The sequence below is a fragment of the Patagioenas fasciata genome, chromosome 5 (assembly GCF_037038585.1).
Source record: "Patagioenas fasciata isolate bPatFas1 chromosome 5, bPatFas1.hap1, whole genome shotgun sequence".
NCBI classification, from domain to species: Eukaryota; Metazoa; Chordata; class Aves; order Columbiformes; family Columbidae; genus Patagioenas; species Patagioenas fasciata.
The window spans coordinates 28,386,676-28,401,275 of record NC_092524.1 but is presented as its reverse complement, the minus strand read 5'-3'; the positions used below and the strand labels follow the sequence as shown (position 1 = coordinate 28,401,275).

The window sequence follows — 14,600 nt, the reverse complement described above, 5'->3', positions numbered from 1 at the left end:
TTCTTCTTTGATACAGAGCGTGGCTGCTTTGAGCGTTCTGCTCAATTGCTTTTGTTCGCGGGAAGAAGTTACTGACCTTTCTGTGGGAGGGCTAAGAGATATAGAACAGTGGTGCAAACACCAGTCCCAGTACTGTGTCTACAATGGACCCTTCCAAGTCGGGCAGGTTGCATTATGAGCTGTATCTGTGCATGGTTGCTGCAGTCAAAAATAGTTTCTCTCAATTCTCACTCTGTTGTAAGTGGGATTGTGAATCAGGGATTTACTTTGGGAGGGGGTATATGGCAGTAAGTTCTGCCTGCTTTCCAACACTGAGCACACTGGTGCTAGCCCTGTGAACTCTTAGAGAAGAAGAAGAGTTCAGTGTGAATTTGATTTTAATAATGAAAAGGAAATTTATTGGAACAATTACAGAAAGTCATTCACAGTCAAGATGTCTAAATCATCATAGAAACCTTTCTTCTGTGTGTGCAAAATTTGTTGCCTTTAAAAATAACAGATCTGGTCCTCTTAAATGCACTTTCTATTACCTCTTTTTTGTGCCTGTTCTCATGGGCAGCAGCTTTTTCTTTATGACTGTCTTGCTATGCAGGGGACCTAGATGATATCTTCAGGCGACAAAAAGGTGAGGAAGATGCTGAGAACAGCAAGCTGCTTCTGCTGATGTAGAGTTCCCATGCTGGCAGATGCCAATTATGAGTAGGGAAAAGTCCCAACAGTACTCCATAGGGGAAGAAAAGGAAATGTCTGTACCCGAAGAACTGGCTTCTGCCGCCAAGAGGGGATGGGAACTGCACCAGAAAGGGAAGTAAAAGTGGGAAGTGAATGTGCAGCATCACCACGTGAAGAGTCTGTGCTGCTCATGCTTGCTGCAGTCTCTCATTTTCTGCCAAAGGCTACAAGGCAAGTGGTGAGAACTTGGCATGAAACTCCCTGCAGCAGCTGCAGTGCGCACAGAGAGGCCAGCCTGGAGGAAGAGTCACACTTTGGACAAAATGCCAAAGCATGGCAAATAAAGGGATCCAGAGTCACCTGCAAACACCAATCCTTAATGGCGGGAGAGGGGGTTGTCTGTTTGTTGTCCATCCAGTAGGGAAAACAGGAAGAAAAACTACAGAACTTGGCATTTAATCTAGTCTAGGTTAACAGCTTTGCTACATCTCTTTAATTAACAGCATAAACCCATTCTGCTAGTAAAGCGGAAGGGGCTTGTAGCTGAAATCTGGATTGCCTGCAGTGCAGGATACTCCCTGTAATAGGTACTTGAAGTTCAGAGGTGGGGAAGTTGAATTCAAAGGCTGAATATCGAGACAGGTCCAGGTTTCTTATCTACAGGGACTCTCATTTCTAGAGCCAACACTGCCCTAGAAATTGGGTACAGGTTTGCTATGGTTACAGCAATTCATCTCTCTGATGATGCTCTTAGAGGTTCTTTGGATTGTATCATACACTCTGAGCTGAATCCTAAAAACTACTGCCAGTTTTTCAATCTTGTCCTGATTTCAGGCCAGTTCTCTTGAGCCACAGTGTGAGGAGGGAAAAAAAGACCGTTGCCAGCAGCAGGTACTTAGCCTCAAGAAACACTTTTCACTGTGCCATCCTCTGCAGCAGTTTCCCCTGCATGGACAGCAGATGAGTCTTGGTGCACTGTTGGTGACCTGTGCCCTCTGCTCCAAGCCCAGCCTTCCCACCATCATCAGCCCAACGGCTTGAGAGAAAAATCACTCAAAGCAGGTTAACCTTGAAGAGAGAAGCGACTCCTGACTGCACTGGATGTGGCAGCTGCTGGAGGCCCAAGCCCCTCTGCCACAGTCATGGTGAGTGGTAACATTTACAGTCACTGAAAGGAGGAAAACTTGACCAGCTCCAACTGGCCATGTTGGGAATACGACTACGGAAGGTGTATGAGAACTGCGGGCACCACACAGTATACTGGCTTCAGAATTAAGGTGTAATTTCCATTAGAGTAGCTCAGTCCTCTCTCTCTGAGACGTCACCTTTAGAAAGCAGCCAAAAATCAAGTCCAGCTTCACTCTGGAAAGCAACGGCCAAAGCAGAAGAATGCTCAGTAACTGAAGGTGCCCAATCATCCTTATTAGGGGCAACACTGCTCCCTCCTACTGCCTGGGAAGGAGTTCAAGCAACTGTCAAGCCTGCTCTTCTCCCTCATTGGAAACGTGCCGGTAGCCAGGGGGCTGAGACTGTATGCGAAAGAGTACAGTCAAGAGGAGGATTATAAGGAGGAGGAGAATGGATCCACACACAGCCAGACCTACAAACAGTTCTGCAAAGGAGGAAACAAGTGGTCAATATGATTATCGTCCAAGCTTTCCCTTCCCTCGATGCTCTGGTCCAGCCTGGACTCACCTGTGTCACGCATTGTGCTTGCTACCTGGCATTCTTGTTTCCAGTCCTGGGGAACAACAGCATTTGTGAGTTCCAAGAATCTTTGCAATGGGCATTTATGCTGACAGCCAGGGATTGTCAGTGGGAAAGGTTCCTTCCCGCTCTCGTTCCGGAAGAACATCTCCACAGAGAAGTTACTGAAAACAAAACACAGCTAGATGTTGTTTGTAGTTTGTTTTTGTTTTGTTTTGTTTTGTTTTTTCTCTCCAGCTAAAGTCATCCCTTCCCAAAAACTCAATGTGCACACCCTCTCCTTTATTCTGGTGGTGGTTTTCCTAAGAGTCTGCCACTAGGAGCAAGATTGCATCCCCCTGGGGTGGAGCCTCGCCTAGGCATCTAACCCTAGAGGAGAAATCAGAGCCCAACATCTTTACTGCAGCCCTCACCCATCATCCTCTTGGTACAACTCAAATAAATGACATGAGGCGTATGGTGGTTGAATCTTGTTGTAGACATCTAGAGCCATCTGCAGTGCCACAAGTGTGGTGTCATGCTGAGAGAGAGGGAAAAAAAACAAATCAGTCACCCTTACGGATGTGGCAGGGCAGCTCAGACCATAGCAGTAACAGACAGGGCAGTGCTGAGGGGATGTCACCTTCAACTTCCATCTGGAAGAAGGGAGGGGAACTGTACTGCTAGAAGGGTGATCTGTGATGGTGCTAGAGAAGGGGAGGAAGTGAAACACAGCCGCTTATCTCCTGCGTTGTTCTTTAAGAATTAATCCTTAGGGAGCAATCTGGGAGAGATGCTTGACGCTCCAGTCAGGAGGCTGCTGCAAAGGGGCGGAGGGGTGCCTCTGTATCTACACTGCTGAAACATCACATCTGGGTAGTATCAATCCATCTACCAAATAAATACAGCAGTGGCCCCCAAAGTCTGCCAGTCTAATCCACAAGCCTGAGCTAACAGAAACAAAGCGCAGGTTGGGAATTATCCCCAGGGGCCCCAAAGGAATGATGCCAGATCGAGCACATCCCACCCAGCCAGAGGCAAACACGCATGCCCTGATCACTGCATGGGCCATAGAGAAGACAGAAAGGGTTAAAACTATCACCAAGTCCCAGTCTCCTGTGAGGAGGAGGAGATCGATAAAAGCTAGCCCCAAGTTCTCACTTACTGCTGAATAGGCAAGTAGTTTCAGGTTCTGGTGGGCGGAAACATTTGCTGCTTTGGTTAGGTTTTTCCTTATGTGATCCAGCAGGACCCCTGAGGAAAGGAAAAGAGACGGTAAGAGGCAAAAATTAGACAGAACAGCATGAAGCTTCCTCCCCAGTGCACTCACCGCCTTGCAGACGAGCTTTCTCTACCCGACTGCGGATCCCAAACAGAAATTCAAAACCAAAGTCTTTTAGTTGCTTCAACCGAGTCATGACATCTTGTGTCACCCATACAGGCAAATCCATCTTGTGTGCTCGCTAGGAAGAGAAACAGAATACTTGGCTGCAGGTAGCACAGTTCGCAGATTCATCTGAGAATGCAAGTCAGGGTGGCCAGAGTCCTGCCCATACTGCTACTGATTTTGTGTTTTAAATACAGCCCTTTTCTGTTTATGCTTCTGTCCTCACCACTGTGCTGCATACAAAGAACATACATGGGTTTTAATGTTGTAATAAGAAGTATAAAGATTAAAATCTAGAGGCTTCGTTTCTGTGAAAGCGCAACTGGAGTGCAGGGTTATGTTGTAACACTGATACAATGATCTTAGGGCATTTACTTCATGGGTAGTTGATTCTGCCCTGCAAATAACATGCAGTCAGAAAAAAAAAAAAAGACAGATAAGCAAGAGAGCACAAACTCAAGGTTTCTGATGCAGTTGCAGCACAATTTCACCAGAGGCTCTGAGGGTCACAGAAGGATATTTGAGAAAGTTAGCAAGCGCTCTGCAGATGTAATACTGGGATGCACCACTGACAAAGGCCAGTACTCAGATTACAAAGAACTGGGAACCAAGAGAAGAATTTGCTTTGCAGCCAACCCATTACAAGAAAGGATTATTTATACTGGCAGCCAAACAGCAGTTGTGGTTCCCTGATGTTACGTGGAGCAATTTTCTATGCCACATCCCATTAAACTGCCAGAAGATGAGGCTGAATATTCTTAAGGGCCCACTCTGTCAGAGTGGTTTGGAGGAATTCACATCAGCAACTTGGACATTTAGTTAGTTTTTCATTAATTTACAAAGAAGATAGCTGGTAAGTTCAGCTATTTCTTGGACTTTTTTATTTTCTCCATCCAGATGGTAGAATGAATCTATTGGATCAGGTGAGAAAAATGATCCTTTGAGGCACTGTTTGTATGATTCAGAAAAAAAGGAGGAAACCCAAAGCAGATAAAGAGACTGATCAGTCTGAGGGTATGGTTTTGAGAGTAAAACTCCCCTTCCTCAGAATGTTCTGGTTTCATTTTGGGACAGTGAGCTATTCTGCAAGTTCTTGGGGATCATAGTGGTTATGAGATGGCTTTCCAGACCCAATTTGCAAGCTCATTAAGTTAGTCTTGAAAATGAAGATTTGAAATTCTTGACCTCTCTGACCAAGGGATTTTTTGTTACCAACAGAGTTGCTTCACTGTGATTGTTACAAGACAGGAGATTGGTTTTGTGATACAAAGGGCAAATTTACATAGTGCAGTGCAGCTCTGGACTGGAATATTCTCAGCTTGCAGGAACTCAAGCTGCTGCTTTACATAGCAAAGTGCAATTCCATGCAGATTTATCTTTTACATCCCCAAAATACTACATACCACAGCATACCACTGCCAGCAAGCTAAGCAGCCTTGCACCTCCAGAGAGTTAACATGACACAGTGTCAAAATGTTTGGATTTACTGTTTCTCCCACAATCAGCTATTAATAGTTTGACATGAACTCTATAACTTACTTCATCATGCTGTACAGTTACACACAAATAAACTAGTGTGCAACAACTCTAAGTCCCCTGGATACATGACCTTACTTCAGCATTACTGCAGCATAGCTAACCTGATTTTTCATTTTGTTTAGGCCTTCTTGAGATATGCTCCCCACAAAACTCCAAATGAATAGAGAGTTTGGTGCCCCACCCCAGACAGTAAAAAGGTGACATCTGTCTCTAGCGTGGCAAAGGGCCTTAGAACAGGTAAAAAAACCAGATGTGGGTAAACACCACTTAACCTAGAAGAGCATTATTTTCTTTTAGAAACGGCATTAACAGAAGCACAGAAAGAAAAATGATTGATCTAAAGTAACAGGGAGGTAGAGGTAGAACCAGGAATAGTCCTAATTTAAGCTCCCAAGTTAAATCATAAAGTTAGCACTCCAGTTTCCACAGATCTCCCTTCTACCTTAATTAACTCAGACTTGTTCACAGAGATCTAAAGACTTCAGATGGCAGTCATTTTCTAGTGACTTTCAAAAGATATTATGCAGGTGGGACTTTTTCTGGCGCAAGCACAATGTAAGCTACGAAGGGGGAGGTCATAAGGTGCAAAAGTAGGTAATTCTTGGCACAGACTGCTGGTGAGTAGGAACTGTTACTCTTCTGAAATTAGAACATTACTACTAACTGTAGGGTGAGAAAGGTGAGAAGTTGTTTTGTGGGATTTTGCAAAATGATTTTCTACCAAATTCAGTGGACCATAAAGACTGAATTCCTGTGACCGTAAGATGACGGCCAAACTTACTTCACAGAACAGTGTGTCATACACGCTCCAAATACCCTCGAGAGAGACATCCCGGATCCCAGTCTCATTTGCTACCATCTGCAGGAATTGCTGTAGGTATGAGAAGAGAGAAAGGCCTTCAATTTTCTAATCTCATACTGTATTACATGCACAGGTATTCCTACCCTTTTCTCAGAGCTCTGAATATGTAGAGGTGATAATACTTTAACTACAAGCCTAAGACCACCTTATCTCATGCAAACAATCACTTACCCAATTCTCTTTGGTCTTATTTATGTACTCTGCTGAGTGCCGAGTTTCATTCTGTAGTTGTTCATACCGTGGACAGGGGGTCAAAGGAAACTTCAGTAGCTGGGCAGAGACAACAAGAGCAGCCGGGTCACCAAGAACACTTCAGTACTGAATCTGCCTCCAATACATGCAACTGTAACGAAACCCTGATGTGGGATGAATCTATCAAGAGCTTCAAGTGCTGCCCTCTAACAGACTCTGGGTCGTGTGTGGTCTGCTGTGGTCTTGCAGTGAACACAGCCCCTGAATTGTCATCTTGTTCTGAGAATGGAAGAACCTTTGCTAAACAGGTCCCAGGAGAAGTTCAAAACAACCTGAATTGAGACTGAAGCAGACTTTTGGAGAAGTCAGCATAACACACAGTAGTTGTAGTTGTGTTGAGTAGTTGAGTAGTCAGTACACATCCTTGAGACTAACTTACCCTTTCCTCAGACTCTGGCACTGTGTGCACAGGGATAGGCTGCCAGGAGATGTTGGGGTTGAACATCTGGTGTCCCTCCGGGGGATACAGACCTGCCAGATTGGCCTCCGCGCTCATCAGCGTCCGGTCACAGTCTGTGCTGCGGATGAAGATCTGCCAGGACAGGGACAGGGCACCATTAGTAATGTTAGGCCAGGCAATGGTGCTCGGACGTGGGACAATGCACTTGCTGAGGAGCATTGCCAAGTGCCCTGCAGCTGCCCATAGGCAATAGGGTCACAGGAGCTGAAGTGACCGAGCCTGCTGATGTCAACCTGGACAAAACTGTATGAATGAATATGAGGGCAATTTGCTGTGGTCTGTTCTGGATCAGTGCGACAGTGCAGAGATGAAAGACAGAAAGGAGCCTGAATATGAGGAAGACAGAGATACAGAAGGAAATGCACTATATTTACAGAGCAAGACTGGCGCCTTCAGTTCTCAGTTCTAGGAATGACCTGCTGTGCTCATGAAAAAAACCTGCTGTCTTCAAGCCTCAGTTTTTCCATCTGAGAAACAAAGACAAGAGTGATCTGACTTACAGGAGAGGAAGAAAAGAGGGAGCGAGGATTTTATCTAATCATTGTGGGCTCTTGGGATTAATGGGCCAAGAGTTCTCCTTCCATAGCCCAGAGAGAGATATGAGCCAGAAAAAAAGAGAATGAGAAAAGTACAGAAAAGTTAAGCAGGTCAAAATGGCGAAACTTTGGTATTCTGGTATCTGTGTACTGAAAACACTTAGGGGGAGACTGAAGAGAAACCAGCGATAAAACAAGAGGAACATATAGGAAATCATGAAAGAATGTACTAGAAAACAGCATACTGAATCTGAAACAAGAATAAAAAGCCAAAAGAATGAAATACAATGCCAAGACTGGGATTTTAAAAAATATATTAAATAAGAAAAAACATCAGAAAAAAATTACATATGCTCACTCTGTATAGCATCTCCTACATTAAGTCAACCTCAAAAATTAAGTCACAAGGAAAAAAATATGTGTTTTTTTCTCTGACAATTTCTACCCACTTTTACTTCTTAACTGTGATTTGAAAACAACTGACCCTGTACTCATTGGACACGATTGCTTTTATCCTCTGTAAACTTTGAAGAAATAGAAATATTTTAAAAGATAAGAATCTAATTCTAGACATGTCATAAAAACCAATTAGGCTCTGAGCGCACATGCTTTCTACAGCACCTTTTGCCAGGGCTCCAGCTTGTCGCTGAGTCAGATGACAGATGGTCATATGGTGTCACCCAGAGGCAACACTTCTTATAATGGAAGTTGCTCAACCCGAGCAGGGGTGCCGGCTTGGTTAGCAGAACAGCTTTTGTTTGCATATGCCTTAGTTTGTTTTTCCTTCTCAAGCAAGAGAAGGAAAACAGTTTCAGCTGGCAAAAGCTTTGTAAGAGTAAAGTATGTTTGGAAAGGAACTACTGAGAAAGGTTAAAGGATCTGTGTTTGAGCTGATGCTGGAAGTTTTGTTGGTGAAGCAAATGTCAAAGAAGGGATGCAATCTGAACTATGGCAAGCTGGGTATTTACTGGGGAGCCCAAAAAGGGGGGAAACAAAGAACACAGGGATTCTCAGTTTGCCCCATCTGGTCAATCACCAAAAGAGAGCTCAGGTAAAATGACTGAATGGATACAGAGCCAGCAGTAGGACAAAGGGGTCTTGACTGCCCACTGTCCATCCAAACGGTGTGACAGCATGTCTCTCCTCATGATGCTTCCTCATGTTCCTGTTGACTCACACCACTTTGATCAAACAGTAGGGATATTGGGGGGGATTTTCTATTTCCTTGCTTTTTTTTGATCTTTCAAATTTTCCCCTGTGCTCAGCACGTGGTTCCACAAATGGCTCCATAGCTTTTAATAAAAAAAAAAAAAAAGCCCTACCAGTTTCTCAAGAGCTATTATAAAGTGTGGCAACGTCCTGGAGAGAGAGAGAAGAAAATTAATAGCTTCAGGGGACTGAAAACACGGATCATTTACAGGTGGAAACAAATGAGAGGATCCCTTCTGGTTAGTAACTATTGCTCAGACGTACAGACTCCTCAGAGATCACCCCTGCGGCACTCTGGGAAGGGCAGCGGGCAAACGGGAGCTGCATAATTCCCCAGTCTCGAGTAAGAAACGAGTCCCAGCTCCATCACCGTATTCCGGTTTGTTGCCCCGAGTTCAGAGCGGTGCAGCCGCAGCGGACCCGGGCTGGATAACCTCAGCACCGCCCGCCCGGGCCCGACCCACTGCCCGCCCCGGCCCCCGCCACTGACCTCCCGCCGCCGGTACGTGTCGCTGAGGAAGCCTCTGTAGCGCCGCCGCAGGGCCTGGCCCAGCTCCCACTGCTGCCGCATCCCCACCTGCAACGGCACCGGCTGGTCACCGACAGCACCGGCTCTCGGGCCGGTCCCTGGCCGTCGCCCGCCCCGCACTCACCTGCGTGAGCTGCCCGAAGCCCTGGGGCCAGGCGGCCTCCTGGAAGGGATCCCGCGGGTAGGCCTTGATGGGCGAGCGGTCTCCGTGCCGGTACACCTGCGGGCGGCATCGCGTCACCCCGGGCGGTGCCGCTGCCCAGCCCCCTCCTGCCGCCGCCGCCGCCCCCCTTCCCTCTCACCAGAGTTACGAAGCGGAGGCTGCGGGGGCGGGCAGGCGGCGGCTGCAGGCACAGCGCCAGGAGGAGCAGGACGACACCTCCCCAGGCGCGCCCCGATGCACCGGCCGCCATGGCTCTTCCCCACACCGCCGCCGCGCGGAACCCAACCGCTGCCGCCCGCGGGTCCGCACGGACACCGTTTTCATGCGCGCACCGGAAGCGCTGCGGCCGAGGCCTCGGCGGCCGCCACTGCTGGCAGGAGGGCCGGGGAGGCCCCGCCCCCCCTGGGCCCACGTGCTCGCCGCCATGCGCGCGTGCGCGGCCTGACCGGGAAGGGGCGGGGCGGCCCCGGGACCGTCACGGGATGCGCCCCCCCGCGGCCCTGCTGCGCTCTGTGGCACTGGGCGAGGCTGAGCCGGCGTGCGGACGGGGCCGGGCCTCAGGCGGGCCCCTGCGGCTGCTCCCGCGGCTGTTCCCGCCTCCTGAGGGACGGAGGCGGAGCCTGGCGGCGGGGCGGCCGCTCAGCCCGCCGGCCTGGGCCCGTCGAGGAGCCGCGTTCCGGCCAGGTCGGCCCGGCAGGGTGGCGGCGGCGTCGGCGTCCTCCGCTGGCTGGCCTGCCTCCGGCAGCCCTGCGAGGCGGCCCCGTGGGCTGCGGCCAGGTGGGTGTTGGGCGGCGGGTGTTCGGCGGCGGGAGGGGCTGGGAGGGCTTAGCCGCGTTTCGGCGTGCGGTGCGTTTTTGCGGCTCCTCTCAGGTAAAGCGGTACCTGAGATCTCTGTCTCACATCCGCAGTCACCCGGCGGCTTCTTACAACAGAAAAAGTTTCCCGGTGTTCAGGCGTCATGAGTGATCTCTGAGGTAAAGTCTTAATGGACAGAAAGTGAAAACGTGCTGGCCGCGGTGCGGCTGCCCTGGCTTCGTGGGTCGGTAATCGCCTCGCCTGTGGGTCCGCCCCAGGATGCCGGCGTCAGAACAGAAACCTGGGGCAGTGGCACAGAGCCCGGCCCCGGCAGGTTTCACCCGGATCAGTTCGTTCCTCACGAACCTCGGTAGAATTACGTGCGTGTGTGAGGCAATGCAGCTCCTGCTGCCAGGTGTGCCCTTCAAACTGAGGGAAGAATCATAAGGGATGAAATGGATTTTATGATATTTTAGTGCTCGTCTCCACCTCCCAGTGCGTGGAGGCAGGGGGTTACACGGGGTTCTCAGCTTTCGCTTTTTTAAAGAAAGAGGGAAACGTGGCTCTCGTGTTTGCAGAGGAGTCTTGGAGGCATGAAGCCTGATGGCTCAAAACTCAGCTTGTTTGTATGTGTTTATTTGGTTAAAACTTTGTGTAGTTTACAGCATTAGGAAGTTACATGTGTAACGTCTGAGAATGCTCAATTATTTATGAAATAGAAGGGTTATGTCAGCACGGGCTTAGTATAGCATTTAAAGTTCAGATGGACAGAATAATGTGTTTAATTTGCTCATGCTTGAACGCTTAATGAATTAGCATTACTGCAGTTTCATATCTCTAGGAAAGCACGAACTTGGGGTGTTTTTTCCTGAGACTGTATCACTGGGGTTCTTTGGAGTGGGGGGTGGGAAAAAGTGATTTGCAGACAGAGGCTGCTCTTGTGGGCACCCGCTTTTTATTGTTCCACCGGCTTTGCAGCTCTCGTCCCAGTCAGGACGAGGGCTCGGAGCTGGCAGCGGCTGGCCCGTGGGGCAAAGCTGTGCGCACCGGCGGGCGCGGAGGAGCGTGGGACAAGGGGCTGGGTCTAGGCCGGCGCCGCGGTTGTAGCGGTTTGCGATTGCCGGGCAGGTTTTGTTGCACGTCGCGTTGAACGGAGCAGCGCTGCCCGGTGCTGCCTCTGACCGACTCACGGGGGCGGGGCCGGCGGCGTAAGCACGTGACTCGGGGCCGCGCCGCGCGTGACATCACCGCAGCTCCGCCGCGGCGCTGGGAGCAGCGCCGGGCCGGGCCGGGCCGCCCCTCCCGCCGGCCGCTCGGGCACCTGCGCCACGGGGGGGGACGGTGGCGGCCACACATCGCTGAGGAGCCGTGGGCCGCGCCGGTAACTTTTCTTCTCGGCTTTGCCTGCGAGGGCGGCTGGATGGGTGCCGCCTGCTCCTCGCCTCCCGCGGGGCCGACAGGGCCGTTCCGCGTGTCCGTGATTCACGGCGGGGGACGGGGATGTGCTCTCCCGCCCCGCGGCTTGCGCCGGCCTGAGCCGCGGCAGCGCTTCCTGGGATCCGGTGCCGGCGGCCCAGCGCCGCTGGCCCCCGTGGTACTGCCGGTCGGGCCGGGTCGGGCGGCGCTGGAAGGAAGGTGGGCGGCGGCGACCCGTCCTGCCGAGCCGCCCGGGGCCTCGTGGGGGTGCGGACCGGGCGGCGCGTTACTCGTGACGGCTCCGCGAGTCCCGCCGGGTGGGCTCCCCTGCAGCGGGGGCGGGAGGGGGACGCGTCCTTGGCGTGCAGCGGGGCCGGGAGGGGGACGCGTCCTTGGCGTGAACCGGGGACTGGCGGCCGTGTCTGGTTCGTGCTGCCGGCGGTAGGGCCTGGCCTCTCGGGCCGGCAGTGGCTGCATAGTTGCGGCATTGGAGGGCGTCCCTCTGCTACAGAGGACGGAGAATGGGCAGCAGCAGCAGGTGGATGGACCTGGCACATTCGGGCAGGCGTTTGGGGGGCAGACAGCGTTACTCGTGGCTGTTAGTGTGCATCTAGAGATTCTGGATCTCTGCTGTCTCCGAAGATTCTGTGAGGTGCAGCATGGTGATGTTTACTTGCTTTGTGGTGAATTGTTAGTATTCATCTTCCCTTGTTTCCTCCAGTCAGTTCTGCATGTCTCTCATTCATCTGTTGCATCCTGTCAACCCAGGTCATGAGCTTTCTGGGATACAAACTTACCTACACAACTGCTAGTGTGTATGGTGCTGTTAGAAGGTAACTTTGCTTGCCTTGCTGATAACTCTTCATTGCGCCATGTCACTGCCATTCATTATGCTAAGGTCCACCAATCTGTCACAACAGATATTTCATTATGAGACAGAAGCAAACCTTGGATCACCGGTGAATGAAAAATACTATATGTCCTGAAATTTCCTCCCCCTCCCCTTTTTCTTTTTCCTAAAGGCACAGCTGGGCCCTTCACTGCAAAGCTTTTATGAGGGAGTCTCCATCACTGAGTCACGTTTCTGACTAACTGTTTGGATCACCGCCTGTTAGCCAGTTTCTGGCTATGGCTGCAGGTTATGTTTGCAGGGAAGAGTCCTCAGCTCTGCTGCTTGTTCCAAGGTACATGGAGTATCTGCTGTTCCCCAGGTGTCAGGGAGAAGGCTATACGTGAGGACAGACAGAAGAAAAAGAAAAAGCTGGTTTTTACTTCTTTTAGCAACTGGTGGGCTCGGTTTGTGGAGTGAGTCTTAATCAAGACATAACTACCCTGCTGAGTTAGAAACAGAAAAAGATGTCTTTCAGTTAGGGAAACAAATGTGGTTTGAAAATTTCAGCCAGCTGTTGTAGAGCTCAGCTCTTCTTTCCTTTGGGCTGTGGAATGAGGACATTGGACATGGAACACATCGTGCCAGGACTAGATGGAGTTTGGCCTTGCTGTGCTTATCTGCTATCACACCTGTGGCACGTTCGCCAGGAGATTGCTGCTGCTGCAAGACTGGTGAGGGCAGACAGACTGTGTGGCTTCCTGGTGTAACCCCTTTCTGAAATCCAGCACTGAGTTCAGTAAGTGACAGTTCTTCATGATACCTGCATATGCCCGTGCATCCTTCTTCATATGGCAAGGCCAGCTTTTGCAGGAAAAAAACAGGAGTGAAAATAATTAACAACCTCCTTCCTCTCACCCCCAAACAAAAGCAGGGGGAATAAAACCAAGCCAGCCTCAGGTAGCACAGAACATGGCTTGTTGTGGAGCTACTCAGGAGTTCTGTAGCTGCCAGAGGAAACCTGCAGCTACCTGTATTGTGAAGATACACAAGGACTGTAGAAAGGCCTATATATGTATTAATTGCCTAATCTAAAAAAAATAAGAAACAGGAAACTTTTAGCACAGAATTAGTGTCCTGGCTGTGTGCTTTGGGTTACCATCATTGATTGTTTCCAGTTGCTGCTGCAGGTCTCTGTGCCTTGTCAGCATGTTTCCTGTACCAGCTGCTGTGCAGCGAGGAGGCCAGCAGAGGCTGTGCAGAACAGGCATGCAGCCACACCAGTACAGAGCGTGAGTTTGCTGCCTTGTCCTGATCTCACACCTGCATGTTCCCAGTGTGTTAAAGTGCATTTGATTGCTGTGACTTTTTTTCCAAGAAAGACGCTTTCCAAGAGCACTTGTTCTATGGTAAGCAGGACAATGTTTTTGCTGCTATTCAGCGTTTGATCCAGTGGTGATGTTCTAGGATCTCAAAAGTCATGTCTCTTTTAACTGGATCTGATCTGATATGGTTGATTGACAGTTTTCAGAATTTTAAGTTTTGAATTCAAGATCTTAAATTGTTGCTTTTTTTCAGAAGTGGTGTTCCCATCTACCCAGGAAAGAATATAATGTGCTTTGTCTTGAATGTATTGAAGGAGGATCCTGCTTTCTGCTGTGGAAGCAGCACAACAGAAAGTCTCATTGTCACAAATGTGTGGGTCTTTGGCATGTTGAAATAGGAAAGCTTACCAAATTGTCACTCTCCCTTCCCTCCCCTCCAAGGCATAAGATTTACAGACCTGGCAGTCTTGGAGAAAAATGTGTTTCAGAACTGACTGAGCTCAAACTTGTCATACAAAGATGATTTTTGTTTCCTTAGGGAAAATAGTTCTGCTGGTTTGCAGTAGGATATGTTACCTTGTTTTCCTCACACCTTAATAACTTAGGGAGGCAGAATCCCCTTCTCTTGGCTGTGGAAACTGTCTCAATGGGAAGACACTTCATCTTAGGATGGAATTCAGGGAAATGCTTCCTGCTGACAGGTACAGGTGTGGATTTAGACTGCAAACAGGTCGGACCTGGTCATTAGATCATACTTCTGCTAATATACAAGTACAAGGTTTGACTTAGCATTTTTGTTGCGGTTACTGTAGTTAGAAGCTGTATTGTAGTCAGTTTGGGTTTGAGAGATGTGCGTAATATTGTTAAATTAGATGAGGCTGTGTTTTTGCAGATACTAAAAATTTGTCTAATAGAAGTGGTATGATGGGTTATTTCAGCA

General features: G+C 49.5%; 2 protein-coding genes across 5 annotated transcripts in view; one reads left to right on the top strand and one right to left on the bottom strand.

The window, feature by feature from the left end:
- Window positions 1-370: 370 nt before the first annotated feature.
- On the bottom strand, window positions 371-9,691 carry ACP2 (acid phosphatase 2, lysosomal). The gene is made up of 11 exons (XM_065839940.2): window positions 9,435-9,691; window positions 9,257-9,352; window positions 9,094-9,180; window positions 6,778-6,930; window positions 6,318-6,416; window positions 6,066-6,155; window positions 3,689-3,821; window positions 3,524-3,612; window positions 2,793-2,899; window positions 2,368-2,543; window positions 371-2,284 (listed from the first exon to the last, which is right to left on the bottom strand). The coding sequence occupies exons 1-11, from the start codon at window positions 9,543-9,545 to the stop codon at window positions 2,148-2,150; spliced, it is 1,278 nt and encodes a 425-aa protein (XP_065696012.1). The 5' UTR covers window positions 9,546-9,691; the 3' UTR covers window positions 371-2,147.
- Window positions 9,692-9,924: 233 nt separating this feature from the next.
- Window positions 9,925-14,600, top strand: part of NR1H3 (nuclear receptor subfamily 1 group H member 3) — a 30,174-nt gene continuing 25,498 nt past the window's right edge. The window contains exon 1 of one of the 4 annotated variants that reach the window (XM_065838281.2): window positions 9,925-10,072. The gene's annotated coding sequence lies outside the window, so the exon portion shown is untranslated. Of the gene's footprint in view, window positions 10,073-11,324; window positions 11,472-12,528; window positions 12,691-12,720; window positions 13,135-14,600 lie in introns of those variants that run through there. The other 3 variants (XM_065838282.2, XM_071809139.1, XM_071809141.1) reach the window with 3 other exon arrangements.